Below are 17,836 nucleotides of genomic sequence, written 5' to 3'. Positions count from 1 at the left end.
TCCCATTTTAAGTCCAGTGCCATACTTTATTAGGTATTAAAAATGTGATCTGTAATAAAATTGAAAAGAATGTATTGGTACGTTCATTTTTTAAGCAGTAATGGCTAAAATGGCCTAGACTTCATTTTAACATCCAGTGAAAAAGTGGAAAGGCTGTACAAACGTATGGTACTTTAATTAATGGGGGCAATACTGAGCTTTGAAAGTCCTCTGGAGCTTTTGTCTCTGTTGGAACATTGTGCTGTGAATCTTCCCTAATAGTTAAAGCAAATGAAGTAAAATAGCCTTTGGGCTATTTTGTTACACTGTGTTGTTGGGGAAAAAAAATTAATCCTGTGCCATTTTGCATTTGCTGTCTGTGAATCAAACTGTGAAAGCTAATTTAAAAACTTTCACACTCGGCTTGAATGAGGACTGTCAGTGCTTGGAGAATGTCAAATTGAATGCAATTAGCTGGAGTTGGGCTAGCCTAGATAAACCCATCAGCCTCAAAGTGCTCAGCCTTAATGACTGCTCTGATAAACTAACACAGAGGTTACAGGAAAGAATTTAAAGGCGTTAAAGTCCTGCTGAAAACTTGCCCAGTAGATAAGAGGTCTTAGAAACCAAAATAGTTCCTGCACCAAGGGGCAGGGAGGTGGTGAGACCCTGTGGAAAGTTAAATACAGGTCAGAGGTGCATCCAGGAAAGGGAAACAAAACCACTGATGAAGCTGCTCAGAAATTGTAAATACATCAATTATTTAAGTATTTGTTAATTGTTAAGCAGCAAGTTAGCATTTGTGGTCTCTGAAGTAGTTGGGTGTAAAAGGATTTGTGGAGGAGGCAGCTGGTACAGCTGTGGTGGAGTAAAATTTTGGAATGTTTCAGGGAATGGTGGCACTGCTGCTGTTCTAGGTTGAGGAAATGATGGGATTTTGAAGGTCATCTCTTAATTGTATCTGTTCATCAAACACTGCATCTACCTGTAATGGGGACGTGAGGTCCAAACTTACTTTGATGGAGTGTTGTTCCATGCTTGGTTCTGTGTGTTCAGAGGAACTTTCAGACAGGATGTGAGGTGACTGCAGGTGCTCAAGAGACAGGGAGTTCAGGAAAAAGGCTGGAGGAGAAATAGGTGATGAACAGCTGGAGATGTGAGAAGAGTTATCTACAACATCAGCTGCAAATCTAAAATATAATGACTCTTCCCTTGGAAGATGGGATGTTTGCCAGGCAGTGGACTGTAGCTTTTGGGATATCATTTTTCTGTGAGAACATGTCAGAAATGTGTTTGGAGCTCATTCAGAACATTGCTTTTTCTCTTTTCTCTGCACTTTTTCTTGGAGAAGACTCCCTGCAGAGTTTTACCTCGAGGTGCTGAGAGAGGTCTTAGCCCAAGTTATTTCCTCAGAATTGTGAGTGACCCCTGACTTTCCTCTTGGAGAGAGAGTCCTGATGGTAAATTGAAAAGAACTGAGTCTGTAAATTAGCATTTTACATGTCATCCCTTCTCACATGAGCAACATGAATTGTGCAGACAACAGCAGCATTTTTAGTTAATGAACCCAGCCATGAGCACTGTTCACATTTAACATATTTACAGGGGGTAGCATCCAGTCAAAAAATTCCATTAATTCTTTTTGCATGAATATTGTGTGCATGAGTGCATGCATTTATGTGTGCATTTGTATGTATGTGTACACTATCAGTGTATGCAGTGTTAAAGCATATAGAGTAATTCAAGAAAAATCACTGAGGAGGTTTCATTAGGCATGTAAATGTATTCAGCAGAAGATTTGAAATAACTCTTTAATGGAAAAAAAGGAAAAACTGTGCCATTTGACATGAGAAATCTATTTTGAACTATAGTATATGCACAGTCTGTTTTCTGCTTTCCCTTTCTTGAAATTGTTGCCTGAAATATTATGGTGCATGCAAAGGCTTGAAGTTTAATTTTAAATTTAATTTGCCTGAGTGCTGCCAGGGTATTTTTACATAGACGGTTAAATTGCAACTTGGTAATACTTGGCACTCAATTTCTATAGAAATGGCATTCAGGATACAACTTTGGGCTCATAAGTAAAATAATATGAAATCCCACATGTTAATGATGATTTTAAAATATTTTCAGGACTATGTAAATGTAATTTCTGCCTTGATTTTGTTAGTTTTATGGGCAGCAGGGGAGAGAGTTTGTAACAGTCATATATATGTATATTTAAAGCTGTGAATAAACTTTTTTCAATCTGTTAATCCAAATGTTCTTTAATGGCTAAAAATAGAATCAAATTACTTCATACAAAAAAAAAAATCTGGGACTTATTTACTGAGCTTCAGGCAGAATTATTCTTCCAATAATATTCTGAATTTTCTTGACTAGAGCACTGGAAGGTTACTGTGCTGCTGAAGGCTGGGCTTCCTCACCTGTGATTGCTGATAACCTGGTTGTCCTTCCTGACTTCAGTCCTGATAGGAATGCCTTCTGGTGAAAAAAAGCAATATTTTAATGGCTGTTACAGTATGAAGTATTTGCCTTGAGGTGTCCAACATCAGTTATCAGTGTAACTTCATCAGCCTCTCTGTTGTCTTCTTGGGCAGCACAAGACCTTGAGCTGGGCCTCCTTGTGGGGAATGCTGCTCTCCTCAGTGTTGCACCTGAAATCAGCTGGCTCAGGGCTGAGCCTGGTATTTGTTGTGTTCCAGAGGTGGTGTCACATCTCCAGTGGGATGTAATTCATGGGGAGGACCAGAGGAGATGAGAGAGAGACTTTTTTTTTTCTTGTGAATGTCACATTTCCCAAAGGATGTCTTTGGTTTAAAGATGCACCGTGAAGTCTCTGTGTGGTTGGTTGGTTTTATTTACTGAAATAGTGCTCAATAATTCAGTATTTAGTGAAGTAGTGAATGCTTTGAGCATTCACAGCTCAGGACTGTGTTTTGTCTTTCCAAGCACTTTCTGACACCCCTTTGACACAGAGACCTGAGTCACAGCTAGAATTGAACATCCTGCTTTACTTCCCTATCCTGTTTTTAGCAAGTCATGTTTGAAAGAGAGTCCCTGCTGCCAGACCCAAATCCCATATTCCTGATGTCACTTTTTCAGTAATAGGTGCTAAAGGAATGCACCTTTGGAGCTGAATTCTGGAAGGTGCTGCAGTGTGGTTGTTGTACAACTGTGCTGCTGTTTTTTTCTTGCATGGAATACTCACACACAAAAAAAAAAGAAAAAAGAAAGAAAGAAAAAAAAAAAGTAAATTACTGTTCCAGAGCCAAGCACACCAGTAAAGAGAGACTGAATTTATCATTGTTCAGGTGGAATGAAAAGTTGTGTGTGCAGTCACAGAGTAACTTCTCATGTGACACCTTCGGGTACAGACAGTCCCTGCTGGAGGATCAAAGGCAGACACTGCCTGTGGTCATTGCTTGGTGAGGAGGAGGAGGAGGGGATGATGTCATGCCTTGGGGCAGCAGGACAAGGTCCTGCAGGTTGAACTCTGTGTGCCATTGCTCCTGTGTGTGTCATGCAAGAAGTCAGCCCTGGCACTTCACCCTGGTAAAGTTACAAGGAGCTAAACACAGAGCTCATAAAGGGAAATATCACACAACTTTAACACTTCGTGGTTACCAGACACCTTATAATTAAACCAAACATCTTCAGTAACCAAATATCTTTAAAATGGTCAGAAAGACTAATAAATTTCTTGTCAAAAGTGTTAGGTTTAACTCAAATTTTGTTGACATGTTTTGGGCTACTGTAATGTGTGTTTCCTTGGTTGGACTATCTGAGCTAATGCATCAAGTACCATTAATTTCAGCTCCTGTGTAGGTGCCTGTAGCTTCTGTGTACCTGTGAGTTCCAAGTATAAAGTGTTTTCACAACTGTGATTTGAAATAAATCTAGAAAATTCTTCTAAGCATAGTTTTCAAAAGAAGCAATATTTTTAGAAAATTAAGTGAACTTTGCCAATGTGGTACCATGTCAGTCTCTTGTTGGTTGGTTGGTTTTTGTTTTTTAATTTTTAATTTACTTTATTGCTAGACACTGTTTTGTCATGTTACTATACCCAGTGCAATATGAATCACTCTGCCATTCTTGCTGTGTTTTTGGTAAAAATATATCTGAGGAAGAAACCCATTATGCTTTTTTTTTTTCTTTTAAGAAACATCTCTATGCTCTTACTAAAATTAAAGAATATAATGTATCTTAGGCTTCTTAAAATCTAAGTAGGATGAAGAACCATCCACTGCAGATGATCCTGTGGAAAGGCTTTGCAAGAGGAGGGCAATCAAGTAGGGATAATTAGAGTTACTGTTTAAATATGCAGAAAGCCAAAAGCTTATCTGGAAGAGCAGAGTGAAGTGTAAGTACAGCGTAAGACTCACGTAAGGATGATTTGCAAGCAATAAAATCACACCTCCCTGACTTTGTAAGTACAAACTAATAAGCAGTATTTAATAATGGAGACTGTAACAGTGTGGGATATAAACCCAGTGGAATGTGATTTTACCATTAGATCTTACCTGAAGGGGATGGATTGGTTCAGCACTGACAGAGTGAGGATTACAGGTATTTGGAATGTGTGTGCAGTAAGGGATGAGAGTAATTGCTCAAGATAATCTCTGAGCAGTTAACTCAGAATAATGACAGGGAGTTGGTAGAATTTCTCTTCCCGGGTTTTACTTCTTCCTCTGAATCAGCCTGGAAGTGTGAACACCTCTGATGGGACTCTTGCTGCTCCTGTGATTTGGAAAGGTTTGCTGAAGAACAGAATTAATGTGCTGCTAAGAACAAATCCTCCTTGGCAGAGGAATGGGTCGGATGGTCTTCAAGTTCTTAATTATCCCTGATTTTGTAACTCTGTCATTATTTTCATTAATTAACTTGAGTGGGTAACACAAACATCACACTTCTTCCAAAATTAATATTATTGCTGCCTGCCATTTAGTCTGTTGATCTGAAAAAAAGCCCAAACCAAAATGTTAAAGTGGTGCATAGGCAATAACTTCACTGAGTGTGTATTTATCTGAATGGCTTTAATTGGGCATCAGCAGCAGCCCCACCATGTACTGAGAGCCTGCCTGCTTTCACAAGCTGGGCAAGGCCAGGCCTGCCTGATGCTGGGCTTTGGGAGGCAGGAGCTGCTGGAAAGGCTGGAATTCAGGAGCTGGTTCTTCCCTGGGGCTCAGCTCCAGGGCAGTGGCTGCCAAGGGTGCCCTGCTCAGAGGAGAAAGGAGCCTGGGGCCTGACCACTGGAATTCCTTTCAGTTCCCCTGGCCCTTTCACAAGGCCATGGGTGCTTAACCCATGGTCCTGGCTACCTTCCAAGTGGAGTAATTAAATTCTGCATTCCTGAATTCCCTCTCATTTTAATTGGATTTGGAATTCTTCACCTTTTGGCTTTAAACTCGCCTGGCAAAACAACTGTTTCTCATTACAGCAAGAGCTTTATTCAGATCAGGGTATATTAACCTTGAATGTATTGTACATTGCTTTAAGTGTGCCAGGTGTTTCAGGAGAGCAGTGTACAAGGGAGAGCAACATTTTACTTCTCTTTTTAATTGATTTTCTTTGCTGTACTGAAGTGCACCCATTTGATGGTTATTCCTGTTCGCTCGCTCAGTTTACAGGCCTTGTTGAGACTGTAAAATCAAAGGCAATTCATGAAAATATTTTAGATCTTTGCTGCATCCAGGAAACCTTCTGTTTGCCTCTGTGTGCAGCTTTCATCTCTTTTGTGTAGTCAGTGAAATCTAGGGCATCAGTGGAAATTCAGTTTTTACTGTGTATCCAAATGTTCACCTGATCATGGAGACTGCTCAGCACTTCACAGGAACCAGCTGGTAAACAAGGGAATCTGTGCTACAACTCTCCTAAAATATGGCTTGGTTTCTACTGTGCCAGGAACTTCTGTTCATGTACTGGAGCCTAAATAATTGATTTTTTCAGTGTGTCCCACAGCACAGCGTTTTAAAGCCCAGGCTGCCTTGTCGATGAGTACTGTGATTCTGCAAAGATTTTAATTAATCAATAGGGGTGTCCAAAAGGTGTAGGCAGTAATGAGAGTGAATACTTGGTTTAAATCTGGGAAGGTAATTTCTGGACAGGACAAATCTTTGATATGGTTCAAATTCAGATTAGTTCACTTCATAGTTCACCTGGCCCTAGTGATATCTACACTTAGAACTTGTGAGCATGGCTGGCTCACAATCAGAACATGTTTTTCCCTGCATAAAATGGAATTCTATTAGTCAATTCACATTAGCCAAGTCTGAAGTCTGTCTGGTTGGATTTATTTGCACTGGGCTGATGACAGAGCTCTGTTTGGCTTTTTGTTTGACCTGGATATGTGTATCTTCCTTAGTGCTGTCAGTCTGCTCTTAGGCTGCTCACTGAATACTCCTGTTACTGAAAATCCAAGATCTGTAGTCCTTTATTAAATTACAGAGTGCATTACTTGCTCCTTTAGTATTTACCTTTGGGCATTAGGACTCTTGTTCCTAGAAAATAACCTGGTACAGGGTTTTGTGGGAGTTTCTAAAACCTCTCTGAAAGAACAAAAACCATTCAAGCACATCTGGGGATCCCTTAAAAAACCAAGTAGTAATGAGCACATCTGCATTTTTAAAATATAGTATATTTCATGTAAATGATTGCTCAAAAGTCTTTATAAGTAGGAAGGTCCCACCTGTGTTATGGACTATAAATTCACTTTGTGTATAGGATCCTGTCCCTTTTCTTGGTATGAATTCCAGAGGACAGCCCCAAACTGACAGAAAGCCTTTCTGCTGTGGACTTGATTTTGTTGGTAGGCAGAGAGGGCGGGCAAAACCAGCATCCTGTCTTTCATCCTTCTGGATGAGGATTAATCATGATCACAGCTGCAGAATAATGCAGATCTTAGCTGGGGCTGGCGAGGGGGAAGGGATGGGTATGGGGGGAGCAGAGGACATCTCTGTCTTCCCTCCCACCAGCCTCTCCTGCCCTTTATGGAGGAGCTGGAAGGAGCAGATTCCTACCTTTTCCTTTTCTTTTTTTTTTTTTTTTTGACTAGTTAATTTTTCATGCATCATGTGTTGGTTTTTTTTTTTTTTCATTTAATCATAAAGAATGCACTTGATTTACTGGTAATACACACACACAGAATGTTTGCATGGCTTCCTTGTTTCCTTGATGATGCATCAGGCACTGAGTGCTGAAATTCTGCTGGTTCAAAGGCACACAGATTTACACCAGTGACTTTTACTGTGTCTCTGTAGGCAGCCCCAAAATGCCTTGCAGGTCAACTGTTTTTGAAATGGATAAAAGTGTGCTAATTCCTTCAAGGTAAATCAGAAGGATTATGACATCTAGGAAGAGGAATCTGCCAGACAGTTCCGAAGCAATATAACCAGGACTGACCCAACAGCATCTCTAAAGCTTCCAATAAAATTGCCTGAGGAGTCTGCCAAGAAGCCAGATGCTGCTGCTGGAAAAATACCTTCTGTAGCTTGGCATTTGTCCTGTAATTGCTTCCAAGAGAGAATAAACTGTAGCACGACAGTAGAAGGTGAATGGTTCCTCGCTGCATGCTGCTTGGGGATTTTTAAAAATATTTCAAAAATAAGCATTATTTTCTGATGTGTTCCTACTCATGCAGATCCTTGTACTCATTTAACTGCTTAAGAGTTCCTCATCTGAATAATCAAACACTTTTTTTTTTCCTGACATGTTAGCCTGGCATTGGTTTGGTGGTTCCTTTTCCTGAAATGATTCCTTTTGCAGGGTCTCTGGATTTCATCCTGTTAGGGTGTGAGGAGGTCATGCACACCTGGTTGTGTCACAGTGGGGACCCTCTATGGATGTATCTCTATATGGAATTAAGATACAGCAAACACCACCTGGCTCACACAGTACCAAGGGTTAGACAGTGGTGTGGATTATTATTTTTTTCTTTTAGTATATTTTCCAGCTGTTGGAAGAGCACTGTCTGTTATTATTCAGAAATGCTGCTGAATCTTAGCTCTAACCAGAAAATGCATGGCAACTTTTTAGGGAAGATGCTTCTTCCCTTTGAAAATGATTAATACTCCTACTGATAGAAAACAGAGGTATTTGTGGAGCAGTGTATAACCTAATCAGGTACAAATGAGATGAGAACAGATAAGTGATTCCAAGAAAATTATTTATTTGAAATTTCTCCAGTAAAATCTAGCAGCTGTCCTCAAATGCTTCTATTTGGTGTCATGCAGGAGCCTGCCTGCTGTTCATCCCAGCAATCCTGTGGGATTGCTTTCAGGAGTGCTTTGAAGACTGAACCATTCAAATGGAATGGTCAAAAGAAATTCTGCAGCTAAAACTCATCAGAGAATCACAAACCTGGCCTGGTTTGGAAGGGACTTTAAAGCTCATTGAGTTTCAATCCCTCTGCCATGGGCAGGGACACCTCTCACCATCCCAGGCTGCCCCAAGCCCTGTCCAGCCTGGGCTGGGACACTTCCAGGGATCCTGGGGCAGTCACAGCTTCTCTGGGCAGCCTGAGCCAGGGCCTCACCATCCTCACAGGAGAGAATTTCTTCCTAATCTCTGCTCTAAACCTACTCTCTGTCAGTTTGAAGCTGTTCCCCTTGTCCTGTCACTAAATGTCCTTGTGAAAAGTCTTCCTTGTGGGTTCCTTTTGGGTACTGGAAGGCCGCACTTCGGTCACTTGACAGTTCAAAATATTGATATTTGCCAGTTATGAACACGAATGTAAAAGTGATTCTTGCCTGTTTGTGTGAATTCATACAGTCCCAGAAGCTTCTTGCTTTTTCCCTTTGCTGCACTAGACAATGAACTTTGGTAGGAGTCAAGTGGTTGAGTTTGATGTAATAAAGCAAAAGTCCATTTCCAGCAAGGTGAATTCCTTTGATCAGTTTTCCTAATACTTAACAGTCAAGGGAACAAGGGCTGAGTGTTGAAAAATAACAGTGAACAAAGATCCTGGCAAAGGGGCTTTTTGCTATTGTTGGCCTTAGGAGGGTTTGGTTTGCTTTGCTGTAGTCAGGAAGCTTCAGAGAATGGAAGGGCACAATGTACAGGTCAAATCTTGTGGCTGGACAAATCTCAAAGGGACCTGGAAAAGTTGGTGCAAAATTCACATCCTTTAAGGAGGTCAATCAAAGGCATCACTCCAAACTTTACTTCATATTTCAAAGTATAGCTTAAGTTAGGTGTAATGCTCTTATTTTATTTAAAAGGAACAACAAGGTGAGATTCAGTTCAGTTTCACTTGAAATATTAAGAAAATGATCCTGAAGTTAAACAAAAAACAGAGCTGAATCAAGATATTTCTGTGAAGGAGATGAACAAGATTCCTTCAGCTTACTGTGCCACTTCAAAACATGCTGAGCCATCCGAGATGTTTCATTCCATAACCTTTTCTTCCAATTAGAAGACACAGATTCTGATTGTGAGGAATTTGCATTTCAATATGAAACGTGGTGTCTGACATTGCTTGTACCTTCTCCCTGGTGATGCTCCTGACTGCACGTTTCTCCCTTTCCCTCAGTGTGATGATTGCACCACTGCACTTTAGTAATCATTTAACAGCTCTAATTACAGAATACTGTGATCCCAACTGTGTACTTTGTCCTCTTTGCCTTCTTAGTCCCTGTTCCTTTGGTGTCGAGAGGATCACAAAAGAGCTGCTCTTCTGCTTTGCAAAAATAAATTCCAAAGGCCCTGCTTGGGTAATGTACACATCTGCATTTTCTTGTGGCTTTGGAGTTAATGACACTGAATTTTAGCCATAGAGGGGTTGGTTTGTCTGCTGTTGTTTACATCAGTCATGCTGGCATAACTTCTCTGACACTAATGCAGATACACCAGCATGAAATTGGTGTAACTCCAACTCCATTAAAATCAATGGAGTTAGCCAATATGAGTCAAATGCAAGGCCATTGATTTTGTGCTGCTGTGACTTTATTGACTGCAGGGGAGGTGAGGCAGTTTCTGCTGGTGGGGCTCGGGTCTCAGCCAGGCTGTGCCTGTGCTTGGAGTCGTTGTGACTTTGGTTTCTTGTCAGTTCTTGCACAGCATGATCAGAAATTCCTGCTCTTTTTTGCTCCAGGGTCAGCAGTGTGGGAGTCTGGGAATAGTGAAGTCTTGGAGTAGAGCAGTTCCTAGGGGAAGAGCATTAGGTAATTCAGTTTCACTGAGCAATCTCTACTCCCATCTGAATGATTTCCTCTGTTATCTGCTAACGTGGTATCAGTGGAATGGTGTGGAGTTTCTAAGCCTGCTCCTTTTTGATGTGATACCCTGCTAAAGCTTACAAAAGCACTCTGAGTGGAGTTTTGAGTCAGAAAGTACACTTAAAGGAATGATGAGTGCTGTATCTATACCCCCAGCACACTGGGATTGTTCCTGGTTTTCAGCTCTCTGGGCTGGAGTTGCATTCCCTGCTCCATGGGCAGAGGAGATGTAGTTTTTCCTGAATTCAAATGCCATACCTTTAAAATTTCAAAAATCCTTTAAAGCAAGTCCATGTCTTCTATTTTGCCTTTGTTGCATGAGTGCTGCCCTGTATAATAGAAAATAGAAACTGGAATATTAAAATGAAATGTTAGTAATTTGCCATTAAAAATGTTGATGAAATCAATTCATTCATTTGAAAAGCTTCTTTTTAATCCAGTCAGCATTTTCTGTGAGTAGAAAATTCACAGCACTTCTGGTGAATAATTGGTGGAGTGGAGTGCAGTATTCACCACGACATGGAGTGATTTCCAGGAGGAATTTCAGTAATTATTCCTGCCGTCATTGGAATACTAATAAAATATTACTTTAGAAATATTTTATAGGTCAGTTTTTTGCCAAGATGCTCTTCAGTGGTGAATCAGCTTCAGTGGTGCTATTTACCCTGTCTGAAGAACTGGGTAACATGCCTGAAAGATGCCCTAGAGACAGAAAAATGAAGCACAGTTTAAACCACAATAAACTTAATAAAATGTGTTATTAGCCTAAGTTACATGTAGGATTTTGTTTAAAAAAGAGCTTCTTGTTTTCTGGAGATAAGAGAAGTATTTTATGAATACAGTCAACTACAGCAATTAAATACAAAGGGAAATTAAATGCTGTGGTTGGAGTACTAGGTATTTTTCTGATACTGGATAAATTAAAAAGGGTTATTTGGCAAGTGTTGTTCTGGAAGACACTATAGACATAGTACAGAAAACTACATAAAGGACATAAAACTCCTTCCTTTATGATAATATATAAAAAATCAGGAGTGGAATATGCTCATTTTAGAGCAAACAAAACTAAGTATGAGATCTGGAGGCAGCTGTGAGTCTTAAAAAGCCATGTAATTTAGGGAGTGAGTGGGAGGTGAAGGGTGCTGTGTTCCAGGAGAGGGTCTGTAGGGGAATAAATGTTTGTGTAGTATCTCAGTTTGTGCCTGTCAACAGTAAAATTCCTTTCACCTTTACAGGCTGCAGAAATACCAGTAAAGAAATGGCAGGAAAAGGCAGTGCTCAGCATGGAGTGCCATGAAAGAGACTGCTGTGGCTTTGTCACTGGAAGCAATGCATTCTCCTGTTCTGGGGCAAATGGCAGAACTGGAGGAGAGGGACAGACCCATGAACAATCCAACAGAGGCTGTTTTCTGTGGCTGAGCAGCCAGAATTCCAGTGCACTGTCCTGTTAAACACTTTGCAGAGTTTGCTGTAATGAAGTGTCACCGACAGCTCTCCTGTTTGCTTTTGTTTCCTCCTCATTTTCTCCTCTCTGTCAGTGTGTTAATCTCTCTTTTACCTCAGCTTGCTCCTTTTCTGGTTCTCACTTGCAGGCCTTGTTAGCTGGAGTGTATCAGTGGGTTTTGGATCAGTCCCTTGGGTTCCCGTTTGGAATTAGTGCAGTGCCTGCTGTGACAGATGAATCCTCTGATGTTCACCAGCCCTGACCATTGGGGAAATGAGCTGATGAGTACAAAACAGTGTGAGCAGCACCAGAGGATTTCCTGGCCCCTCTCCCTGGAGGGTACAAAGAGCACTGGTGGCAAGGATGGGTTTTCCATCGTCTCTTTGTGTGTGGTCCCACTGCTGTTCTCTGTTAGGCTTCAAGGGTGTGTGGGAAGTGGATGAGTAACATTTTGTCCCTGGATTGCAGAGCCTTGCACTTTTAGTTTTCCAGGATCACAGCACTTTTCACTTCTATTTTCACTTACATTTTACCCTTTTGATATGTTTGGGCTTTGCTTAACGCTTGTAAAACCATGGGCATCAACATAATTATGTTGGGTGCTTTGGAGGAGAAAAAATTAATTGTGGGACTCCAGAGGCAGGAGCTAAGGAGAGGAGCACAGCTTTTGTTTTGTCAAACCAATGTTTGGGAGGTACCATCCTCTTCTCAAATCCCACTTTGTGGCTGTGGAGAACTTAAATACCTAGGGAATGCCAGGGCTTAGTTACAAATCCTTTCTAAGACTGCTTTTCTTTTATATAAGCAGATGGAAACTAGTTTCAGGGGAGGGAACTTCTTAAGTTTTGAAGTCCCAAAGAAAATTAATTAATTCATGTATCTGAAAGCCAGAGGGGAAGTATTATGATCATCTTGCCTGACCTCCTTCATAACTTGGGCCAAGGGAAGTCTCCTAATGACCCCTACATGAGCTCACTGAAGCGTGGTTGAAAAGACAAATGATTTGACAGAAATTGTTGTTTCACACGCATGTGGGGGAGGCGAGTGGAGCTTGGGACTAATTTCCCCATGCATAAAGGGTCCAACCTGTGTTAATCCTAACTGCAAAGTGAATTTACAGAAACATTTCTTTGCTAAGGCTTTAGGTTTTGTGCTGGCGTAGGAGTAATACAGAAAGCAGGCTTAGGAACTTCTCCTGGAATTAAGAGCCAGTTAATTCTAGAATGCGCTGATTGTGTTCCTGCTGTAGCCACTTAATAAGGCCACGGAAAATGTCAGTATTTTTTTAAAATGAAGAGCTCAGAATCCTCTTTAGGAAAAGCTGAGGCATGCACATAACATTGCAATAGCTGGAGCAGTGGCAAGGCACACGAGATTGTTAGAGTGGATGGATACGTGTAAGACGATGGTTTTTTTTGTTGTTTTGGTTTGGTTTTTTTTTTTTTGGAAAAACAGCTAACAAAATTTTGTCTTTAGAGCAGGGAGAGAAATGTGGCAGAACTGATCAAAGCAAATAGCATCTCATTGATAAAACACATGCTGCAGTACTTCCCACAGTTGGGAGGCTGTGGTATTTAACAACGGTGACCTAGATTGGAGGAGACAATGAAAGCTGTTGCGGTGAGGAGCAGATTGACTGCCATTCTCATCTGGGTAATAAACGGCTGAAATATGGACAGTGCATGAAAGTTTACTAATGTGGCTTACATAAAGACCTGCACTTTTGGAGGAGTTGTCTCTGTAGCAAATTCGGTTTGAACTATAGCTGGTGCCTGACAGATGTTTATGTGCTCCTTTACAAAGATACCTATTACTTTATTCAAGGATCTATGAGCCTGCAAGAGTATGACCTGATTAGGTTTGAAAGTAAATCAATATGTGAACCTGTCCAAAAACAGACATGCATTTATTTTAAAAAATATTACTCAGTGGGATAGCCTCGAGGGGATATAGCTTTTCTGGGGAGTTTCAGATGAGATAGCAGTCATATGTTGTTACTTTAAAATATTCAGTGCCATTCAGATGCTACTATTTCAGCTGTCCTGTTGGAAATAGCTGACAACAGGAGATGACATTCCTGATGCTTTGTAGCCACAATGGACTTCTAAGACATTAAAACTTGCTTAACTACGGACCCCAGGGATATTTGGTATTTATTTTTAATTTATTTTTTTAATAAGTGGACCTACTATAAATATTTCCCTTTTGTGAAGTGGCTCATGTTAGTGCTTCTTGTAGAGTTACGCAGTTAACCTTTGGGTAAATATAAATCCAAATTCTGAAAAAATAAACTGTCAATCCAGCTGTGACTCGAGAGATGCTTTAAGTAAGTGCCATTGAGCTGTAAAGGCTGATGCATCCCCACTGTGCTGTAAAACTAAATATTATTAAATTGGGTTGCAGGCAGGGGGAGGGGAAGGAGATGGGGGTTGTGAGGGACATCTGTTCTGCTCAGAGCTCCTCTCCCTGCTCGTGGGGGGATTTGAAGCGTGAGTGAGGAGGGTGAGGGCGTTCCCCCCAGCACTGCTCCAGCAGCTGTGCTTGGGGAGAGGCATGTCCATGGACCTGGCCAGAGAGCTCCTGGAATCCTCACTCTGGGAGCTGTTCCCTCCCTGACCAGCCTTCATTTGCTTTGTCATTTCCTACTCTTTTCTCAGCTGAGAAGATTCATCGAGATGCTGTTGGTTTATTCAGGTTACACCAAGCAGGTGTGTTCAGCAAGCACTGCAACTTCAATTTGTGCCTTGCTTTATTTTTTTCCCTCCTTTTTTTTTTTGCCATGCGGTGCTTATTCAGATTCCACAGAGTGGGGAACAGGGAATTTTGTATTTCAAAATCAGTTCAGCAGATTTTGAAAAGCTATCTTTGAATATTCTATAATACACAGACAGATTTGAAGAGCTTATTAAAGAAAGCCCCTGACACACTTCAGCAATATTAAATCACTTCAGACGGTGCATGGCAGTGTAATGTTACTGAAGCATTTTAAAATGTTAAAAGAGCCTGGATTTGAAAGTACTGGTGGCTTCACAGCCCTTACTGTGAAAAGTGATTTAAAGTGTCAAAATTATTCCAGTGTTTACAGTCTGTTACTTTCTTACATGACAAAGAAGGGACATTAGTAAATAACTCTAACTGCAGTTAATCTCTGGCCATCTAACCAGCTGATATGCTGGGTTAATATCTTTATTAAATGCTTATTTAATAAGTGGGCAGCTGTTCCAACAGGCCAGATGGACTTCCCTGTAATTGTGCTAATAATGAGAACTTTCTCACAAAAAGAAAGGGCAGGAAGAAGATGCATTTGGTGAGGGAACATCCTGACAAATGGCTTCAGGACAGTCTGGTCCTCTGCCCTCAACAGACTGGCTCAGTAAGTGGTTCATCCCTCAAAGCAGGAAGGACCAGCAGTGAGAATTGGAGCAATGGGCTCTTTTTGGCTTAGATGTTTATTCTTTGTGTATTCTTTGCCTCCAGAGCCCTGACATCCCCAGTCCTGCTCCAGCACATTCCTGCTGTGGGTTCACACCTGGTACATTTTTGTCCCCAACAAATACACAGCTTTCTCCCTAAATGTTATCTCTCTAGATGTTATCTTTTTGCACCCATCCCATTTATATTTCATGGGTTTAGTTAACTATTTTCAGAGATCTTTGCAAGAAGGATTACTAGATGGGTGTTAAAATTACAGCTTTGTTTGTGTGGAGACAGAGTCTTTTATACTGGAAACATTATCATAAGCAAGAGGAGTGGCAAAGTATGATGTTCTCAGCATGAGCAATGAATACATTTTTCATTTGTCTTTGTTCAAGCAGGAGAATGAAAGCACTGAAAGAGAATTAGAGGAGTAAAAATCTGTACTTGCTCTCTGGCAATATGGAATTGGTGCATTTAAGAATTGTGTGCTGGCAGATTTTTTTGCTTTTGGTGACATTTCCATCTATTTCCTGCATTGTGGTCTCTGTCCTCCAGCTGCTGGTCCAGAAGTGCTGGTCTTCTCTACACCCTGAGCAGTGTCTCTAGGCTGTGAAGGCATCTCAGATATGCCAAAACACCTCAAATACAGATGTTTGAGGTGGTCACAGATAACTATGCTTAAGCATCTAAAATCATGGACAGTTGGCTCAGTAGGTGGAGAACTTAATGTGTTCCTCCCTTGCAATGGTTTGGCTTTTTTATTTTCCTTTCATGTTTTAAACCCAGAAAATGACTGTTCCTTTTTGTTTCCTTCCCTAACAGCACTCGAAAGGAGTGAATGAGATGAACTGTTTGGGTTATAGTATCTGAAAGGCTAAATTATTCTCTTGGAGAGACGTTCTAAATGAGCCTGACCGAGATCCTGGATCTGTGTGAAGAGGACTAAGGATATAGGATGTCAACTGAGACAGAACTTCAAGTGGCTGTTAAAACCAGCACAAAGAAAGACTCCAAAAAGAAAGGTAGTGACTCATTTTTCTTTATTTGTGTGTGTTTTGTACTTTAATCAGCTCCTACATCAGCCACCTTTGGCACATCTGTGGCTCTTGTGTTATCTGTGTGCTCAGTGAAAGTGGGATTTGTTAAGCTCAGTGGAAGTCTGGTACAGAAATATGGGGTTTGATTCTCTGACATAAAAAATATATCCTTTTGAAATATGAGAAAAAATTTGCATATTATTTATGGCTTACAGAGAGAAATACTGTTTTTAAAATTACTCAACAAAAGATCACTTTTCTTTTTCTCTGCTGATAAACACATTTTCTTCTAATGGCTTTTTTTCTGCTTTGTTTTGAACTAACCAGAGCTCAAATGCTCTTTCTTTTTCCTGGAGTTTGAATTTTACTGATACATTGTGAAGTTGGAGAACTCAGTGGCAATCTGTGGAAAGATTAATTAATGTGGTAATCTGGTATATGGAAATATAAATGAGGAGGAAGAAAGCTCAAAATTAAGGAGAAACTGTGGAGAAATGATGGTTGATTGGTTCATATTTATATTTACAATTTTGCATCAGACTGCAGAGCTGTTCTTTGGAGTGATAAGTGTGTGAAATGGGACCATATGAATTTAGTGTTTATCCTTGCCTAAAGATTTTTAGTAGGTATTTTTCTCCTTGCATTTTTATTAGTATTTTTATTGCTTATGGTTTTAAGTACTGGTGAACTTGGAGCCCAAGACCTTGAATTCTCATAGGAGTTCTTATTGCTCTGTGTAGCCATATTTGGTTATTTTTTAAATGTGCACATGAAAGTGAGATTGAAAACAGATTTAATATGAATTACTCAAATAAAAATAAACCAAAAAGAAAATAATCATACTTCATAGTTTTAATACTCAACACAGCAAGATTTGAACTTTCCTGTGAGCTGTAGAATTGTTATTCTCTTTCTTTCTGTGGATATGTAATTTAGCCATTTACTTCTGAAGGTTTTTTCCATTTTTCTAAGACAAAAAAAAAAATCTCATCTTTGCTTATATATGTATAATGCAATTTTACTCATGTATAATGCAACTTTATAATGTATAATGTAAATTTTACTCATAGTTAACTTGAAATGCTGGGCAGCAATACCATTTACTGCAGCAATTCTACCAAAACATTTACTAAGGCCTTGTGTTCCCTTTGGCTTTTGTATCAGAAATCTTTATCCTAGAGTTTGTAGGAAACACAGCAATTAAAAAATTTCAAGTGTTTGTTCAGGAAGATGGTTTAAAAACCTTATGACTGCTCTAGGCCTACAGACACAACTCAAAAATGATTCATTTAAGATAAAAAAGCTCCAGTCTGGAAAGGCAAGAAAAGGAGAACTTTGATGTAAATGAGAATGTGATCTAAGATGTTTAAGGCAAATAAAGTTAAAGTGGTTTGGTTGTATGATCATTCAGTTTTTGGGGGCAGGCAGGAAATTAAAAAATGTCATTTCTTTGCAGTATGGATAACATCTTTTTGATGTGTGTCTCCTATGTTATTTCTTCTGCTGGAGGCTGAAACTTTTGAAACCAGCAAACAACTCTTTTTAGGAACTTGATGTTTATGTTAATAAAATATTCAGCATCCAACTTGTAAAAACATTTTCATAAATCCCAATAGCTGAGCACTTCTCTGCCCAAAATCCGATTCTATCCCCCAAATGGAAATTCTGAAAATTACCTTCAGTGCTGAGGGGGAGTATAAAATACGTTGTGTGGCAGTGATGTGAGCGTCTGGAGAGCTGGAAGG

General features: G+C 40.1%; 1 protein-coding gene across 30 annotated transcripts in view; it reads left to right on the top strand.

The window, feature by feature from the left end:
- Positions 1 to 17,836, top strand: part of DAB1 (DAB adaptor protein 1) — a 406,138-nt gene that overhangs the window by 290,320 nt on the left and 97,982 nt on the right. For 26 of the 30 annotated variants that reach the window (XM_064429000.1, XM_064428992.1, XM_064428991.1 and 23 more), the window contains one exon: positions 15,877 to 16,076. In XM_064429000.1, the coding sequence (XP_064285070.1) occupies positions 16,010 to 16,076 (67 nt within the window). In that variant the 5' untranslated portion in view covers positions 15,877 to 16,009. Of the gene's footprint in view, positions 1 to 4,369; positions 4,409 to 7,373; positions 7,529 to 9,639; positions 9,690 to 10,069; positions 10,140 to 15,570; positions 15,713 to 15,876; positions 16,077 to 17,836 lie in introns of those variants that run through there. The other 4 variants (XM_064428988.1, XM_064429006.1, XM_064429001.1 and 1 more) reach the window with 4 other exon arrangements.

Source organism: Passer domesticus, chromosome 7, assembly GCF_036417665.1.
Source record: "Passer domesticus isolate bPasDom1 chromosome 7, bPasDom1.hap1, whole genome shotgun sequence".
Lineage (NCBI taxonomy): Eukaryota > Metazoa > Chordata > Aves > Passeriformes > Passeridae > Passer > Passer domesticus.
The sequence above is the reverse complement of the archived record's forward strand: the minus strand, read 5'-3'. Positions and strand labels throughout refer to the sequence as shown.